General features: G+C 34.6%; 1 protein-coding gene across 3 annotated transcripts in view; it reads right to left on the bottom strand.

The window, feature by feature from the left end:
* Positions 1–18746, bottom strand: part of LOC125651442 (calpain-7-like) — a 39013-nt gene extending 20267 nt beyond the window's left edge. Inside the window, exons 1-8 of one of the 3 annotated variants that reach the window (XM_048880032.2) lie at positions 18586–18746; positions 13460–13620; positions 7014–7122; positions 4963–5132; positions 4427–4494; positions 3093–3329; positions 2389–2475; positions 836–962 (exon numbers count right to left, since the gene is read on the bottom strand). In XM_048880032.2, the coding sequence (XP_048735989.2) occupies positions 836–962; positions 2389–2475; positions 3093–3329; positions 4427–4494; positions 4963–5132; positions 7014–7122; positions 13460–13588 (927 nt within the window). In that variant the 5' untranslated portion in view covers positions 13589–13620; positions 18586–18746. Of the gene's footprint in view, positions 1–835; positions 963–2388; positions 2476–3092; positions 3330–4426; positions 4495–4958; positions 5133–7013; positions 7123–13459; positions 13621–15827; positions 15850–18585 lie in introns of those variants that run through there. The other 2 variants (XM_056166367.1, XM_056166368.1) reach the window with 2 other exon arrangements.
* Positions 18747–20964: the final 2218 nt, after the last annotated feature.

The raw sequence follows: 20964 nt of genomic DNA, 5'->3' as shown, positions 1-20964 counted from the left end.
CTCCAGCTCCCCAAAATGGAGGTGCTCCAAATGAAACCTCTCGCTTTAATGTACTGCATGGTATGGAGGAGAAAGCATGAGCAGGAACATATATATTATGAACTCCAATAAACCATATAAGAGAAGTGTTCACAAACTATTTTACACCCTCCACCCCTCAGATCCACTATAACTACAGGGAAAACAATTGGATTCTCCTGTCTCTACAATAAGCACATCTACACATGTATCGAAGCATTGCAAAAAGTTTCAAGTCTATCCAATAAGCCATATTGGAGGAGAAGCATTCATATGCTATTTTAACATCCTCCACCCCTCTTAGATCCACTATAACTTTTAGGACAACGGTTGGATCCTCTTGTCTCTACAATATGCACATCTAACAATGGCAATGAAGTCTTGTAAAAAGTTTCAAGTCTATCCGATTAGTCATATAGGAAAAGAACTGTTCACAAGATTTTATGACAGACAGACGGATGGACAGAAAGTACAAAAACAATAATTATGTCTACCCCTAGAAGAGAGGACACATAATTCACAAATATGCAAAACTTTTTAATATCAATTTTGCAGTTTAACTGAAAGCTCAGAGTATACAAAATCGTGCTCTCTGGAATACCAATGGATTTATCAATCAAAATGTACACTGCTAGTATGATTATTATATTTGGGGGAAAAACCCCAACACAGATTCAAATTTGAATTTTGCACAATCTTTTCAGTTATAACAATGCAGTTAATGAATGTAATAAACAAGCTGAATGGAAAATCATATCATGTGACTGCACCTTTACTCCTACTCTAAAGATTGTACCAATTTTCAAACAGCACTAACCTGCTTTATGCTATAACAAGACACGGCGTAGATGATCTGGGGGCTATCACAGAATTGCTCGGGTCGAACCCAGTCCCTGAGACTCGACCTCTGTTTTGGAGACAGTGCCAGCTTCCCACATTTATCACTGAAAAAGGACAGAAATATTCTCTACAAAATGCACATTATTACAGAAAGCATTTCTCGAAAGAAACCAGTGATAAAGTATCTCCCTTTCCAAACTTGGGATCTGTACATGGCATGGAACACACAGGGTTCTCCATCGACATTTTTACTGTGTGGCTCCAACACGGACAGTACAATTTTTGCTCAACACAGCAGCAATGTGTGCAACATGGTACACCACACAATAAAAAAAAATTAACAACACAGTAAGATCCGTGTTGATCTTGAACGAAACTAGGGTAACAAGAAAGAATTCTTATTGTTTACTACATCAAACATTTCAAATGTGTGTATACTGTATACACACGGTATGCTGAAATCGATACAAAATATGCTAAAATTGATAAACAATAAGTATCAGGACATGCTAAAATTCCTTTAGAAAATATGCTAAAATCATAAATCTTACCCTTACAATTCTTGACTACAGTTAACTCTTGAATTTTCGCCACTCAATTCATCGCCATTTTCTTTACAACACCACATTTTTCTAAGAACATTTTTCTTATTGCTTAAAATGCCAAATTTGCTATCACCATTTGCCACAGTGTTTTTATTACAAATGTCTATTTCAAAGTGTTAACTATCTCGATAAATGCCACAGGTGCACATGGTCAGTAAAGCAGAAAATTTGTCATTTTCGATCTCTGTCATACACCTGGGCAGACAGGATCCCAGTAATTGCTGTATTAAATGAGCAAGAAAATTACTCAATATTAACTACAATCTTGTTTTTACATCATAGAAAAATATAGTTTAATGATGGCTTTGTTGTGAAAGGGGTTTCTGTTGAATTTCAAAGAAAATTATTACATACCACAGAAACCATGCAAAATGTACACAACAGGAAATCACCTATCACTGTTTTATGATGAGAGTCAATAAAAAGGAGGGACAATGGGTGCTATTTTGGTTGCAAAGGATGATATTTTTGTCAACCCTGGACTAGATAATGCTGGCTCACCTGCCAGGAAACGGCCTCGCAGTGCGCTTAATACCAACATTGGACAAGGTTTTTTTTAAAATAACTTAAAACATACTGTGTATATGTGTTTTGTATACATATATTGTTTTATAATAAAGCCTCATTAAAGATAGAATTATTTTATCATGTTAGATAATTTTAAAACAATTTTTACGATATATTTTGACATTATTGTAATTACATAAGTATTGTAAGTAAAGGGACGATAACTCTTACATATACAAGAATAGTAACTTTTTTCCTCAAGATCGCCAAATTCGTTATAATACCATAGATTGGAAAGAACAAAAGGTGGCGGTTTATCGAGAGCTGACTACTTTTGCAACAATGGATGAACCACATTTTTAACATTTCAATAGCTTGTTCTTCATTCTAATGATATAGTCTAAGATTTAAATTTTACCTAAATGGCACTGGGAAGGCAAACTTCTCTTTCATGTCTACACTCATGAAAGGAACATATTCTCTCCCATTGATAAAAGATGTTTTCCTGCAAACAGAAATAACATATTTTTGTCAAACACTATACCCCCAACACAGCCATATTCAATGTGACAAACTTAACCTTGAAGATTAAACTTGACCTTCAACATTCACATACTGGCACCTTTGACCTTCAACATTTTGGTAGCATATGAAGTTGCTATCATGTATTGTTTTAAAGTTATAGATAAGGTTAAATTATGTTGAAGACAGACAAAGCAACAAAGAGAAACACCAAAAACTCTCAAATTCCCAGTTCCCAATATTTGGTGGATGATAATACACTGAGTGTAAATTGAAAGCATTAAGGTATTTGATTACGGTTTTTTGAATTTCAAAATTCCTTGCATTTTATATCACTCAGAAAATTAAATCATCATGATAAATCATTTAATACACAGCATATGTGCCATGTTGCAGGATAGCAGAGAAATCGTTTATGCTACTCTTTACTACCTGAGGACCTCAATTTCTTCCTTCATACCTGAGAACCTCAATTTCTTCCTTCGTACCTGAGAACCTCGATTTCTTCCTTCGTACCTGAGAACCTCAATTTCATCCTTTATACCTGAGAACCTTGATTTCTTCCTTCGTACATGAGAACCTTGATTTTTTCCTTCATACCTGAGAACCTCGATTTCTTCCTTGGTATACCCAGAAGGCCCCAGGTTTATCAGCTGACTGCCTCTCTTTGGAGCATTGGTCGGCGATGGTTTCCCTCCTGCGGAGACCGTCGTCTTCTCATCGTCATCCAAAAACGCCCCATACCCCAGGGGAGGGGGTTTGTTTTCTACCTTGTTCAGGGAAGGGGTACTTTTTACGGTCCCAGAGGATGAAAGCTTTTTCTTCAGATCTTCTGCCCTGATTAAATTAAAATTTCAATAAAATTCAAATCATCATCAAATATTATAATGTAAATATGAACACATTATGTTAATGTTGAACAAAATGATGGAAACGAAAGCAAATAAGCAACACTTATCAAAACATCTTTATGTATCCTACACAAGGAATAAAGAAAAGGGATAAGAACACGAAGAATTTAAGATAAGATGTAAATAAGTGTCAGAGTCTTTTAAACAAAGAAACAGTAAAGATATTCACACACACACACATACACCCTCACGGAAGATATACAATTCCAAATTATATTTTTAACAGATTTCACCCACACCGTTTATTACGTTGCCCCAGGTATTATGTTATTTTTATTGTGACAAAATGAAAAACATAATAACGGGGTTCCACTATATACACTAAATACGAAAATAGCTTTGTTTGATGTTGCCCTTTGTGATAGTATTTCATATTCCTACAGTTACATTTACAAACAGAAACCACTGTTCATATCCTCTACGGTTTTCTTCACTAGCTGTAGGTGTACTTTGTCCCACATAGGCAATACCACTAAATGCACCTCTGACACAGAAGAGCTCATAATGCAAAACTTACATATTGACTGGTGTGGGTTACCTGTGTATATTGACTAGTGTAGGCTACCTGTCTATATTGACTGGTGTGGGTTACCTGTCTATATTGACTGGTGTAGGTTACCTGTCTATATTGAGTGGTGTGGGTTACCTGTCTATATTGACTGGTGTGGGTTACCTGTGTATATTGACTGGTGTGGTTACCTGTCTATATTGACTGGTGTGGGTTACCTGTCTATGTTGACTGGTGTGGGTTACCTGTGTATATTGACTGGTGTGGGTTACCTGTGTATATTGACTGGTGTGAGTTACCTGTCTATATTGACTGGTGTGGGTTACCTGTGTATATTGACTGGTGTGGGTTACCTGTCTATATTTACTGGTGTGGGTTACCTGTCTATATTGACTGGTGTGGGTTACCTGTGTATATTGACTGCTGTGGGTTACCTGTGTATATTGACTGGTGTGAGTTATCTGTCTATATTGACTGGTGTGGGTTACCTGTGTATATTGACTGGCGTGGGTTACCTGTCTAAAGCTTGCGATGCCACTTTAGTCATCTTCTCTTGTATGCCTTTGTCTGTGGTACCATCTCTCTAGAAAATCACGGAAGTCAGAAATTATCATGACATCTATCAGATTAAATTATCATGACATAATCTTAAAATCAGCCTCCACAGTGATTACTTTTTTTTTTTATTGTGGACTCCAATAATTTGACAAGCTAACTGGGTTAGTACAGCATGGCTTGTCTCTCCCTTCAGACAGATAATTCCTAAATAAACACTGTGGACAGTGTAACAGTGTTAGATTGGCAATTTGCATGTACATTTATGTATAGTAATAACATTGTACAATTTTACATCATCAATAAATGTTTAAATTCAATTTGTTACTTAATATTATCAATTATTGAAGAAGTGAGACCTAAAATGTTGTATGATTTTGTATCACACAGCTTCCTCTTTGGTTCAATTTGAAAATGTGGAGAACCCTGAATCATAACAATCGTATTGAGAGATTACACAATTAATGTGGAAATGTTATACCTATAATGTACCTACAATTTTGAGAAAGACCTCTACAGCTTCTGTATACAATTCCTTGGCCTCCGCGAGGTTTCCAGCCTCGTCTTCATCAAATGCTTGGTGCAGAAGGAAGTTTGCTCGCTCGGTGTTCAGCTTCTCCTCGGACTTTTGTTCCTCGTGCTGTGGCTGGACATGTCCTGTGTTAACTATTCACAGAAAACAAACAGGAAAGTCTACTTTACTGTCATTTGATGAAATGTTCGAAAAATAGGAGTCAAATGTAAAAGTAAGAGGACTGATTGTCTTTTGGAGATGTCACCAGCTGTAGGTGAAGTACCACAAATTTATACCTATGCTTAGTGCTCTGGGCTGTAGCAGTGAAGTTTTTTTATCGTGCCAATGTCTGCTGCGACACAGGATCTTAGCTTTTAAGGTCATATCGGAAAAACCTGTGATTCTCACTTCAAAATGCTAAGCGTTTGGCGAAGGAGTAATCACTACCTATCTTAACATCTTAGGTTTGACACGGCCATGGCATGAGCGGGACTCAAACTCGTGACCTCCAGGTTGAGTGAATGCTCTACCATTGAGCTACCAGCTACCACGAAAAGTGAAAGAAAGGTGGGAGGGGTCAGGAAAATATGGCAGGTGAAGGTTCAGGATTTTTAGCATACATTGAATAGTGATTTATGCAGGGCTTTTGTGTTTGTTTATATGTAGCTATTCTTCTACATTACATGTTTATTTTCTGGACAGTTTCACCTTTGCTATTTTTGCAGAAGTCTCTGAAGGTCAAATACAATGCAGTACAAATAACAAACCTATAAACTCAAAGGATAGAGACCCACAATTTGGGAGAATTTGTTTTTAACTCATTTGTGCTTCAATAAAATAACATGTTCAAATCAACAAAACTGTGTGTCCCTAAAATTTTATTACATTACAGTATAATTATGAATAAATAAACATGAAAACAGCCTGGAGCAAATTCAAAGATCTATATACTCTCCGCAACAAGGATAATGACATGGTGTGTTATTCAGTCTAAGGGGAGAGAACTCTTTCTGTATACTTACTGTGTGTTATTTAGACTAGGGGGAGAGAACTCTCTCTGTACACTGACTGTGTGTTATTCAGTCTAAAGGGAGAGAACTCTCTCTGTATACTTACTGTGTGTTATTCAGTCTAAGGGGAGAGAATCCTCTCTGTACACTGACTGTGTGTTATTCAGTCTAAGGGGAGAGAATCCTCTCTGTACACTGACTGTGTGTTATTCAGTCTAAGGGGAGAGAATCCTCTCTGTACACTGACTGTGTGTTATTCAGTATAAGGGGATAGAACTCTCTCTGTACACTGACTGTGTGTTATTCAGTCTAATGGGAGAGAACTCTCTCTGTACACTGACTGTGTGTTATTCAGTCTAAGGGGAGAGAACTCTCTGTACACTGACTGTGTGTTATTCAGACTAGGGGGAGAGAACTCCCTCTGTACACTGACTGTGTGTTATTCAGTCTAAAGGGAGAGAACCCTCTCTGTACACTGTGTGTTATTCAGTCTAAGGGGAGAGAATCCTCTCTGTACACTGGCTGTGTGTTATTCAGTATAAGGGGATAGAACTCTCTCTGTACACTGACTGTGTTATTCAGTCTAATGGGAGAGAACTCTCTCTGTACACTGTGTGTTATTCAGTCTAAGGGGAGATAACTCTCTGTACACTGACTGTGTGTTATTCAGACTAGGGGGAGAGAACTCCCTCTGTACACTGACTGTGTGTTATTCAGTCTAAAGGGAGAGAACCCTCTCTGTACACTGTGTGTTATTCAGTCTAAAGGGAGAGAACCCTCTCTGTATACTTACTGTGTGTTATTCAGTCTAGGGGGAGAGAACTCTCTCTGTACACTTACTGAGTGTTATTCAGTATAAGGGGAGAGAAATCTCTCTGTACACTGACTGTGTGTTATTCAGTATAAGGGGAGAGAACTCTCTCTGTATACTTACTGTGTATTATTCAGTATAAGGGGAGAAATCTCTGTACATTTACTGTGTGTTATTCAGACTAGGGAAGAAAACTCTATCTATACACTTACTGGCTTTCTTGAGCTCCTCTGCCCTTAATATGTACTCATTAGCTTTGTTGATGATGCCGTGTAACTTAGAGCCAGCCAGAGCTGCAGTCAGAAGAGCTTGAGCAGCCTCCTGGTGATGTAAATAATAAATTATCTCAATGAATGAGTAATCTCTTAGTGATATATCTTAATGAATGTGCAATCTTCTAGTGATATAAATAACACATTATCTCAATGAATGAGCAATCTTCTAGTGATATCAATATTACATTATCTCAATGAATCAGCAATCTTCTAGTGATATCAATATTACATTATCTCAATGAATGAGTAATCTCATAGTGATATCAATATTACATTATCTCAATAAATGAGCAATCTTCTAGTGATTTCAATATTACATTATCTCAATGAATGAGCAATCTTATAGTGATATCAATAACACATTATCTCAATGAATGAGGAATCTTCTAGTGATATCAATATTACATTATCTCAATGAATCAGCAATCTTCTAGTGATATCAATATTACATTATCTCAATGAATGAGCAATCTTCTAGTGATATCAATATTACATTATCTCAATGAATGAGCAATCTCATAGTGATATAAATAACACATTATCTCAATGAATGAGCAGCCTCCTAGTGATATCAATATTACATTATCTCAATGAATGAGCAATCTCATAGTGATATAAATAACACATTATCTCAATGAATGAGCAGCCTCCTAGTGATATAAACAAAATATGCTATCTAAAATGTTTCTATATGAGTGTAAATTTTTCATAAGAATATATACACACAGCCAACCAATGTACTTATCAGTTTATTTTTTATAAGAAATACTGAGGAATGATTAACAATTTTCGGGAATTTTGTTGGTAACTGTATCTATCCCACAAATTTGAAACCACAACGAAATACAAAATTTATATATGATTCAATATATGGCAACCATATCCATGATATTACATCCCAATGAAACTTTAAAATTTTGACAAGCCACAAAAACTGCCCCCCCCCCCTCCCACGAATTTAAAGGATTCTATAGTGTATCACACACATAAAGGTGTGCTACATATTGTACGTACATGTTCTGACATATATATAATTACTGTATACCAGACATACAGTGTAAATGTTATATATCTAATAAGTGTCAGTGGTATATATCAGACATACGTGTTTATTGCAAATACATGTTTATTTCATATGTGTGGTGTGTATTTGCACATACATATGTATTTCACATGTGTGGTGTACATTAAACACAAATAATAACTTATCTCACATATGTGATGGATATTGCATGTATTATTGCATAAAGCTGAAAGAGAGGTTACGCATCAATAAATTCGAAAACACGACGTATTCATACGCACCTGAAAACAAACAACGTAGTGCGGGGAAACAATTCCAATTTTTGAAATTGTTATGTAGTGAATGAATTGGAATTATAAGAATCAAACATTCTTTTTGAAGAATTTATCAATGTATAAACTCCGGACATCTTACTCACAAACTTAACATAAAAGTGCTTTGCACTTTTATTCAGTTTGTGAGTAAAATGTCCGAAGTTTACACATCAATAAATTCTTTAAAAAGAATGTTTAATCCTATATTAAACATCTCTACATGAGCATCACATTGTAATAGAAGACTGCTCTATAATGTGTTAAACATCTCTACATAAACCTTACATTGTAATAGAAGACTGTCCTATAATGTGTTAAACATCTCTACATAAACCTTACATTGTAATAGAAGACTGCTCTATAATGTGTTAAACATCTCTACATAAACATCACATTGTAATAGAAGACTGCTCTATAATGTGTTAAACATCTCTACATAAACATCACATTGTAATAGAAGACTGTCCTATAATGTGTTAAACATCTCTACATAAACCTTACATTGTAATAGAAGACTGTCCTATAATGTGTTAAACATCTCTACATAAACCTTACATTGTAATAGAAGACTGTCCTATAATGTGTTAAACATCTCTACATAAACATCACATTGTAATAGAAGACTGTCCTATAATGTGTTAAACATCTCTACATAAACCTTACATTGTAATAGAAGACTGTCCTATAATGTGTTAAACATCTCTACATAAACCTTACATTGTAATAGAAGGCTGCTCTATAATGTGTTAAACATCTCTACATAAACATCACATTGTAATAGAAGACTGTCCTATAATGTGTTAAACATCTCTACATAAACATCACATTGTAATAGAAGACTGTCCTATAATGTGTTAAACATCTCTACATAAACCTTACATTGTAATAGAAGACTGCTCTATAATGTGTTAAACATTTCTACATAAACCTTACATTGTAATAGAAGGCTGCTCTATAATGTGTTAAACATCTCTACATAAACATCACATTGTAATAGAAGACTGTCCTATAATGTGTTAAACATCTCTACATAAACCTTACATTGTAATAGAAGACTGTCCTATAATGTGTTAAACATCTCTACATAAACCTTACATTGTAATAGAAGACTGCTCTATAATGTGTTAAACATCTCTACATAAACATCACATTGTAATAGAAGACTGCTCTACAATGTGTTAAACATCTCTACATAAACCTTACATTGTAATAGAAGACTGTCCTATAATGTGTTAAACATCTCTACATAAACATCACATTGTAATAGAAGACTGCTCTATAATGTGTTAATCATCTCTACATAAACATCACATTGTAATAGAAGACTGCTCTATAATGTGTTAAACATCTCTACATAAACATCACATTGTAATAGAAGACTGCTCTATAATGTGTTAAACATTTCTACATAAACCTTACATTGTAATAGAAGACTGTCCTATAATGTGTTAAACATCTCTACATAAACCTTACATTGTAATAGAAGACTGTCCTATAATGTGTTAAACATCTCTACATAAACATCACATTGTAATAGAAGACTGCTCTATAATGTGTTAAACATCTCTACATAAACCTTACATTGTAATAGAAGACTGTCCTATAATGTGTTAAACATCTCTACATAAACATCACATTGAAATAGAAGACTGTCCTATAATGTGTTAAACATCTCTACATAAACATCACATTGTAATAGAAGACTGCTTTATAATGTGTTAAACATCTCTACATAAACATCACATTGTAATAGAAGACTGTCCTATAATGTGTTAAACATCTCTACATAAACATCACATTGTAATAGAAGGCTGCTCTATAATGTGTTAAACATCTCTACATAAACCTTACATTGTACAGTGGAACCCCGTTATTACGTTCCCCCTTTAATACGTTAGTCCGCATATTACGTTGGAATTTCAAAGCACAAAACCATTTCTTAACAAACCTATATAAAATAGACCTCGTTATTACGTTGCCCTAAGATGCCGGGACTCGGTATTACGTTGTAAAAATTCCGACAAAAACGTAATAAACCCCTAATTATTCAATAATGATTCTCAAAATAATAAGCCATTCACACCTTGACTGTCTGAGGCAGTCACCACGTAAATTTCCTGGTCTGTTTGGGGATTAGAGACGCTTGACTGATCACGCTTCGATAGATCTAGCGACATCAATACAGGTGAATACCTCGTATCGAAGCCAGTGATAAACAATTAAATAATGTTTATTTAGACATTGTACTCTATGAAATTTACTTCATTTTTCATATTTTGATAATCAAAGAAATAATTTCTCAACCACCTGAGTGTTCAGCATAGTGTGATTACCTTCGCTATTAAAACTCTATTTACGGACAGCTTTGGTACTGAACATGAAAGACAAGATTTATCGTAGCATTGTTAAAACTGCTTGGGTAACTGCTTGGACATAGGTGACGAAAGGTGGTCAATTAAAAAATTGTCCGTTGTTTGGACATGCAGCTTGGGTGTTCGTAAATCTCGTCCATACATACACCAATCAAACTGTCCTGTGTTATCGACCGATTCGCGCACGGCATTTACCTCAGTGAATATTCTAAAATCCCTTGATGCGCACGTGATTTTAGTGCCATCATTTAGCGTTATAAATGAAATCTTCGTGCATCATTATAATTTTTTTTATGTGGATTGCGCTTAAATTGTTCTCCGTGTTTATCGTTGGTGAGAAAAGTGTGTAAGTGTTGGGTATCGTGTGCGTTTTGTGTCTATAGTTTTGTTGTTTTGGGGTGGGATTTTTTTTTATTGTGTTGTGTATTGTGTAATTAGAGAACTTTAGAAAACGATGCTTTGTTATTTTTTTAATACGAATGTTGAATACGAACCGGAACGAGTTATTGAGAGAAATTTACATGAACGCATTGTTTTAAAGTTGAACAAAATGGCGGTCCAAACGAATGCAGAAAAAACAACATTTATCAAAACATCCTAATGTATCCTACACCAGAAATAAAGAAAAGGGATAAGAACATGAAGAATTACGGACATTAAAGATAAGATGTAAATAAAACAAAGTATAATAGTCTTTTAAACAAAGAAACAGTAAAGATATATTCACACACCCCTTCACGGAGTACCAACGGACGATATACAATTTCCAAATTATATTTTTAACGGTTTTCACTGGGAACGTTTATTACGTTGCCCCCGGTATTACGTTATTTTATCGTGACAAAATGGAAAACGTAATAACGGGGTTCCACTGTAATAGAATACTGCTCTATAATGTGTTAATCATCTCTACATAAACATCACATTGTAATAGAAGACTGCTCTATAATGTGTTAAACATCTCTACATAAACATCACATTGTAATAGAAGACTGCTCTATAATGTGTTAAACATTTCTACATAAACCTTACATTGTAATAGAAGACTGTCCTATAATGTGTTAAACATCTCTACATAAACCTTACATTGTAATAGAAGACTGTCCTATAATGTGTTAAACATCTCTACATAAACATCACATTGTAATAGAAGACTGCTCTATAATGTGTTAAACATCTCTACATAAACCTTACATTGTAATAGAAGACTGTCCTATAATGTGTTAAACATCTCTACATAAACATCACATTGAAATAGAAGACTGTCCTATAATGTGTTAAACATCTCTACATAAACATCACATTGTAATAGAAGACTGCTCTATAATGTGTTAAACATCTCTACATAAACATCACATTGTAATAGAAGACTGCTCTATAATGTGTTAATCATCTCTACATAAACATCACATTGTAATAGAAGACTGCTCTATAATGTGTTAAACATCTCTACATAAACATCACATTGTAATAGAAGACTCCTCTATAATGTGTTAAACATTTCTACATAAACCTTACATTGTTAAACATCTCTACATAAACATCACATTGTAATAGAAGACTGTCCTATAATGTGTTAAACATCTCTACATAAACCTTACATTGTAATAGAAGACTGCTCTATAATATGTTAAACATCTCTACATAAACCTTACATTGTAATAGAAGACTGCTCTATAATGTGTTAAACATCTCTACATAAACATCACATTGTAATAGAAGACTGTCCTATAATGTGTTAAACATCTCTACATAAACATCACATTGTAATAGAAGACTACTCTATAATGTGTTAAACATCTCTACATAAACATCACATTGTAATAGAAGGCTGTTCTATAATGTGTTAAACATCTCTACATAAACATCACATTGTAATAGAAGACTGCTCTATAATGTGTTAAACATCTCTACATAAACCTTACATTGTAATAGAAGACTACTCTATAATGTGTTAAACATCTCTACATAAACCTTACATTGTAATAGAAGACTGTCCTATAATGTGTTAAACATCTCTACATAAACCTTACATTGTAATAGAAGACTGTCCTATAATGTGTTAAACATCTCTACATAAACATCACATTGTAATAGAAGGCTGCTCTATAATGTGTTAAACATCTCTACATAAACATCACATTGTAATAGAAGACTGTCCTATAATGTGTTAAACATCTCTACATAAACATCACATTGTAATAGAAGACTGCTCTATAATGTGTTAAACATCTCTACATAAACCTTACATTGTAATAGAAGACTGTCCTATAATGTGTTAAACATCTCTACATAAACATCACATTGTAATAGAAGGCTGCTCTATAATGTGTTAAACATCTCTACATAAACATCACATTGTAATAGAAGACTGTCCTATAATGTGTTAAACATCTCTACATAAACATCACATTGTAATAGAAGACTGCTCTATAATGTGTTAAACATCTCTACATAAACATCACATTGTAATAGAAGACTGTCCTATAATGTGTTAAACATCTCTACATAAACATCGCATTGTAATAGAAGACAGCTCTATAATGTGTTAAACATCTCTACATAAACATCACACTGTAATAGAAGACTACTCTATAATGTGTTAAACATCTCTACATAAACATCACATTGTAATAGAAGACTCCTCTATAATGTGTTAAACATAAATCTTACATTGTAATAGAAGGCTGCCATTGGATGATTTCCTGTCCTGTCATACTCCACAGCTTGGTGGGCAAACTGTTTACCATCCGTCTCCAAAATCTCCGGATCCACTCCTCCATTGCTGTCACTGTCGTCCATTCCTGAGCCAGGTGTAAATGCTTTTACATAATCTAAACAAAAAACCTAATGATACATATAATAAGTAACATGATAAACATTGAGAATCAAATAAATCAAACCAACAAATATTCAATAAATAGTATCACTCATCATTTCTCTGGTTAAATATCTATATCATGTTATTCCATGACATATTAACATCTAAATCCAAAAGTCATTTGTAAAGTTCTAGATTGTGCTATAAAACACCTTGTTATGGAGACGATGCATTATTTTTAGAGCATTTTACATCAATTACTAACAATTTAATATACTCAAGTCATCACCAAATTAGCTGTAATAGGGACATGAAGATTTTCAATATTTGAATCAGAATCCATGATAATTGTGATCAATAACGTACACGTAATTTGACTCATTTGTGTATCCACTTATCCTAAATCTTTCTAACAGAGCAGCCAAGTCGTCCATCATATTTCTCATTAACTTTTTGGTTTTAAACTAAGTAATAGCAAGTGAAGCTCACTTCGCTTTCTGTGATGCAATGAACTTGCTTGCTCCAATGATTAAACATGCAAGTCATATGATTTGCTCTCCATCAACTGAAAAATGATGGGGCTCTAGAAAAATGTTGCTGTCACTAAGATGCTTCATTGAAAAACCCATAGATAAAATTGTTTGGAAAGTACCACAAATATCTTCAGTAAAAGTAACTAGAAAAGTTTTCTCAACCTTAGTTTGTTTTGGTGTTGCTTATAATTACTTCGTTTGAAAGAATAAAAAAAAGATTGCAGCTAAGATGATGTCACAATGCACTGTTTACATCCACTGTGTTATATTTCCCACATTAAATGAATAGACAAATCAAATGTCTAAAGTCATGTTATTAGATGTTAAGGGTCTTTGCTCGTCTCAACGGTCACACCGTAAAACATATTAGTGTAATGGGTCGCGTCTGACACTAAGAATGCTTCTTATGTTGGAAAACCAATACTGATCCAAAAACAAAGCATGGTTGCAAACATGCATATAGAATGACATATTCAGGAACATAGATTGAGAAAAAATTCACATTGACAACTAATATTCAAACCTTTTGTCATCAATATTATTTAGGATTTTTTACAGTCAATTTCAGATAATCCCACCATGTCAAGTTGGTGGATGTCCTTTTGATGATATGGGTCCCAAACTGACAATGTATATTCAACCAGAGTCTTACTAATGATTTGTAACAGTTCTTAATTTGACAGATGTTGAACTAAATATTGACATTGTGACGGAGAAAGCCTAAAGTCTTATTAGCTTTACCACAGATGGTAATATGCTCAATCTACTTCAAGTCAGATGTTATAAGGCAGCCTATAAGTACTTTGCACTTTCTGCAGATTCCAGTATGTGTCCATGTAGTGTGTACTGATGACATATTAGTCCGTCTGCTGATGGTGAGCACATTACATTTACCAGGGTGAAATTCCATCTGCCATATCTTCTTCCACTTTCCAAGCTTGTCCCTGTCTTACAGTTGTGGTGAGTCCTTCTAGCAAGTCATTTATGTGAAGGAGAAAGAGGTGGGGCACAAGGACTGACCCCTGTGGCACTCCACACTAACATGACTAGATGTTTCCCTGTTCATTATGACTGCTTGTCTTCTGTTAGTGAGGAGGCTGTAAATCCAGTTGTTGACTTTACCTCCAATAACATACTATCATAAACATAGTGTTCCAGTTTATGTATTAGGTGACTGTGGCTGACCTTGTTGAACGCCTTTGCATTGAGAAGTCCATTATCATGATGTCTGTCTGCTTCCCTACCACCATGTTGTTGGTGACATCATCCACAAATTTAATAAGTTGAGACTCACATGCAAGAACGTCTGCTGCGAAAGCCATGTTGGAACGGATACAGTATGTTGTTGTTATCACCATTTTTCATAATGTGGCTTGTGACAATATATCCATTGATTTGCAACAGACACAGGTAAACGAGATTGGGCAATAGTTCTCTTTGTGTCAGTCACCTTTTTTAAGGTACCCCTGAACATAGGTTGGCACTTCTTCAATCTGCTGGGATCACACCAATATCAAAGGAATTCTGGAAAATGACAGCAAGAATCCAAACTATTGTGTCATCTAAATCCCTCAAACTTGAGACTTAATGCCATCTGTCACTGCGCCCTTCTGTGGATTGAGTTCTCCCAGCAGTTTACTGAAACCATTACATGTAGTATTGAGGTGGGTAGCTGATGGATAAATACCTTTCATGCAACACTGCTCCTTGAATTCTTCAGCACTAAGATTTGATTTCTGTAAGAAAGCTGATTGAAACTGTTTATTCAGAATGGTCACTTGGTCAATCACATTTGCATGCAACAAACAACCACTTCTCAACGGCGGTATTCCATTTGAATCTTGTGTTTGATATATGTCCAGAATCTTTCAAGTCCACTAAACTGGATACAATGTTTGTTATTAGTACATACTAAGATCGATTTATTAGCTGGACACTTGTTATAATGGCCATGAAAGGTAGTAGAAATGCAAGTATTGAACTCGTACATATACTGAGGAATACCCCCCCCCCCCCTCCCTTGAGTTTACGATGTTGGGGTTTGGGCAGAACTGCTTTTCTTGCTAAGATTTTTTCTAGAAATATAATGGCACCTTTTTTCTCCTTTTCCCCCCCTACCCCTCAACTTTCAAAATCGACGTTAAACTGTGCCTGAACCCACTATATCTGATACTAATTACTAATATCTAAGTGCTTGTCTACTGAAAGTGGGCAGTTTACACAGAAAACGCTATCTCGTTGGGCATACTAAATATTCATGATGATATATCAAAGGAAAACAATTGTAAAGTACTATGCAACCCTGTCAATACAGTTCATGCTAGAAGGTTACGTTTTGAATTCCACAAGAAAAGTAGCGTGCTATATATAATTATATTACTATATAATGTTATATATATATGCAATACTAAATTGCATAGTTACATACAGTTTAATATGTCACATGTACATGTAAAATATATATATATATATATTTAATTATTAGAATGTTTTTGCTATATAAATGTTAGGTGAATAAATTTGCTATTTCTTCTGGATAACGCTAGCCGTGAAATAGTTTCTGAACTGTCTCACCCTAGGGAAATAGTCTCGAAACTATTTACTGGATGCTATATTTTCCCACGTTTTCTTTTCTGTGATGTCAAAGTCTGATACCTCTAATTAGTTTACCACTCCGATCACCACGGTCGATTCCATCTAGGCTAATGCTGAATGTTAGTTTACTTCACTTTGGTATGTCTGACACAAGTAAAGTCTACTTCAGTATAATAAAACACCTATTTACTGACTATTCGGACCATAGCAAGTTTATTGTCCCCCTCGACAGCAACTATTTCTCTCGGCTGCACCTCGGGAAATAGTTGCTGTCTTGGGGGATAATAAACTTGCTATCGTCCTCATAGCCAGTAAATAGGTGTATAATAAGTATATGAACTGTTTGTACTTATTGTATTATCAACATTTATCATACCTCAGAATATTTTTGCTATATAAATGTTAGGTGAATAAATTTGCCATTTCATCTGGATAACGTTAGCCGTGAAATAGTTTCTGAACTATCTGCCCTAGGGAAATAGTCTCGAAACTATTTACCGGATGCTATATTTTCCCACGTTTTCTTTTCTGTGACACCAAAGTCTGATAACTCTAATTAGTTTACCACTCGGATCACCTCGGTCAATTCCATCTTATGCCGAATGATAGTTTACTTCACTTTGGTATGTCTGACACACAAGTAAAGTCTACTTTGGTATAATAAAACACCTATTTACTGACTATTCGGACCATAGCAAGTTTATTGTCCCCCTCGGCAGCGCCTCGGGAAATAGTTGCTGTCTTGGGGACAATAAACTTGCTATTGTCCTCATAGCCAGTAAATAGGTGTAAAATATTATACAGTTATTGACTGGGTTCGAGGACAACAGCTGTTTTGTTTGACCTGAGAACAGATCTGTTGCGGCTGAGGGCAACAGATCCGTTCGAGGGTTAAACAAAACAGTCGTTGTCCGAGGACACAGTCTATAACTGTTTTGTTATACACCTTCATTTTTTAAAGGTTGTTTTTACGAGATGCACATGGTTTGATGACTTCGAACTTTTAACAAGACAGTGTAATTGCATACATTTATAAACATATCCACTAGTTTAAAAGAAAACATACCCAATATCCGAATTAATTATCAGTCATTACATTTTTCGTATTCCTGCTTAGCGTTTCATCTAATAAATTCTGTATTTCATCATCAGTTAAATCACTGAACCTCACCATTGCGTAACAAAGCAGCAGACCGATAATCATGTGACTTGCATAGCCAATGGAAATAATGAAGACTATTGTCCGGTCAACAGTTCGTAAACTGTTGACCGGTCAATAGACCATGAGTGGGAGAATTGGTTTAACAGTTAAAATGTTGGTTTAAATTGTATTAGTTTTATATGGGAAAGAAAAGGAAGGTGTATAACAAATCATATTGTTTAACATGATTGTATGTCAACATGTTTGGTGAATAAATAAATAAATTGAATTGAATTAAAACCATGACAAAATCGGAGACAAAATAATGGTTCCGATATTCCATATTTGGAGAGTTCTGCTTTATCTTGAGTGTGGCAAATACTCATGATCTGATATACCCTGTATAGTTTAGAGTCTATTTATCTATGAATACTTTTATTAGTATTTATCACACAGAGACCAAATGAGGTGAGCCTCCCTCAGGATCAAGAACTCATCAATATAGAGAAAGTGTAAGGAGTGGCTGCATCATAGGAAAAATTATTGATCACTCTTATACTTTCATAATTATTATTACACTAAGACAAATGTTTCTGGATTATTTCTTAAAGGGCTATCTTAAAAAATGTCAAAGAATTTGCCCTGACGACAACATCTTTAGTCTACAATAGTAATCTTAATTACCTTGTTATGTCAAAACACAGCTTACCTTTAAGTTAATAACGAAACCGTTGACTTCCTTCAATAAACAAGTTTACTGTTCACTTTCATAGTCTGTCGATGAACCGAAAATAGAAAAAATGGGATGCGTCTTTTTACCCCATAGAACCCTATGGAACCCCATAATTTAAAAAAAACAAAAACAAAACACCAACACCAATTTTTATAAAACTAAGAATTCTGCATTGAACAAAAATAATAAACAGCATTGAATTTAATTGTACATGTATTATCTCGATGTCAATTTTTAAAACGTACAAAATTTAAAAAAGGGGTAAAAAGACGCACCGGAAAAATTAGGTGGGTGTAAATGTAGTTCGACATAGTGGACGTAAATGTAGTCCAGGACTTAGAATAGAATTAGAATATTATTTATTTCCAATTTTGGACCCATTAAGGGTATTCAAAACAAATATAACATGAGTATTGAAATCAAAGTACTGATAGTAGTGAAAGTCGGTGGCGTGGGTTGCGAAAAGCTCAAGCAGAACACAGGTTGTATATTGCCTGAATGTGGAATCTTTAATGGTAATTCATTTTGTAAGTTCTAAAATTGTTCAATAATTCTTGATATGTTTATAAAATATATTTTCTTTTCTAAAGTAAAGTTTCAATCATAGAAACCTCAAAACTACTTAAAAGTAAATAATCAATGTTCAAGTTCTCAAAATATTTTGACTGAAGTCAAAGCATATTGTATTTCAATCGTGTGTGTTCCTGACTTTCTGTAACTTTTTATCATGTTTTCTCTCATATAATATCTTTAAATTTTAAATCATTAGTTATTCTTATCTTTAAATAGTTCACAGTCATGTAATGTTAAAATTAAATGATCAATTTCTCAAACAATATCTGGAAAATTTTCAAGCGTTTATAAAGTTTTTTCATATAAAGTGTTATTTAATAATTGTCTGAAATCTCGGAATTCTCAATTAATTTATAGATAGATATTCATTGGCAACTTTAAAAGTTGAAAGTACAATAACTAAGTAAAAAAAAACACATAAGAATATTAGCAAAATATAAACGTGATAAGAATGTACATGAAAAGACAAAGAATAATTTTAAAAGCATTTACATACAATAAAAATATTTGGAGAAAATATAAATAAACGGACACACATAAGGTAAAACAAAACAAATAAATTAATGAGTCTGAAATAAGGATTAAAACTTAATTCTCAAACTAATAGAATGTTGGAGTTATCAAAATGATATCTAGAGTAGACTCAAGAAAAGTATAGGTCCCGTGGGATCCAGGTGAATAGAATAGGTCCTCAGTACTCCTTGCTTGTCGTAAGAGTTGACTAAATGGGACGGTCCTTCGGATGAGACTGCAAAAACCGGGGCATCGTGTGTGGCACGATAAAGATCCCTCCCTGCTCAAAGGTCATAAATTTAAGCGCTGAGCATCGGCCTAAATGTTGCAGCCCTTCACCGGCAATTGTGACGTCTCCATATGAATGAACCAATCTCGAGTAGGACGTTAAACAATATTCAACCAGCAGAGTATAGGTATTGGGGATGATGGAAACTCAAAACGAATATGCATTAGCTAGAAGCATTTCAACTAATTGCAGCAAGGTAGAGGATGAATTCTATTAGCATCGAGGGACGCTCTTTATCTGGAAACAGGTTGTGGTCAGCTCAAATTAGGCGAAAAACAACATCAATTAAAACAATGTATAAAGTGGACAAGAATTTGATTCCAAACTATCCTATATTTCCTGCTGAAATCACAACACAAGAAACACTCTAAATTGCATTTACCTGAATGAAAGGTGAAGATAACAGTGATCAATCTCATAACTCCTATAAGTAATACAAAATAGAGAGTTGGACAAACACGGACCCCTGGATATACCAGAGGTGGGATCAGGTGCCTAGGAGTAAACATCCCCTGTCGACCGGTCAGACGGTCGCACCCGTCGTGAGCCCTATATCTTGATCAGGTAAACGGAGTTATCCGTAGTCAAAATCAGTGTGTCACGAACGGCCTAACAATCGGTATAAAACAGTCAGACAGCAATGGACCCAAATGATAGGTTGTATTGGCAAACTAGATCGTTATAACGACCATAGAATTTGCGAAATGCTTACTTTAAACGAGACTGTTGAAACCCCTGCACCATCAACTTGTTTGTCAGTAGTCTGCTTCGATTTAAAAACTTGCCATAAGCAGAACAAGCTCTTGCGTATCGAATCAGTTGAGAATATAAACATAATATGCAAGCGATAATGGAATATTGCTACATAAATACGGGAAGTGGACGATGGAGAAGCTGAAATCATCCCGTTTGTCATAAAGTTGAGCCGTTAGTTTGCCGTTAATATCTACTTTCAATAAAATATCTAAGTATGAAGCAGA

Source organism: Ostrea edulis, chromosome 5 (genome assembly GCF_947568905.1).
Source record: "Ostrea edulis chromosome 5, xbOstEdul1.1, whole genome shotgun sequence".
NCBI classification, from domain to species: Eukaryota; Metazoa; Mollusca; class Bivalvia; order Ostreida; family Ostreidae; genus Ostrea; species Ostrea edulis.
The sequence above is the reverse complement of the archived record's forward strand: the minus strand, read 5'-3'. Positions and strand labels throughout refer to the sequence as shown.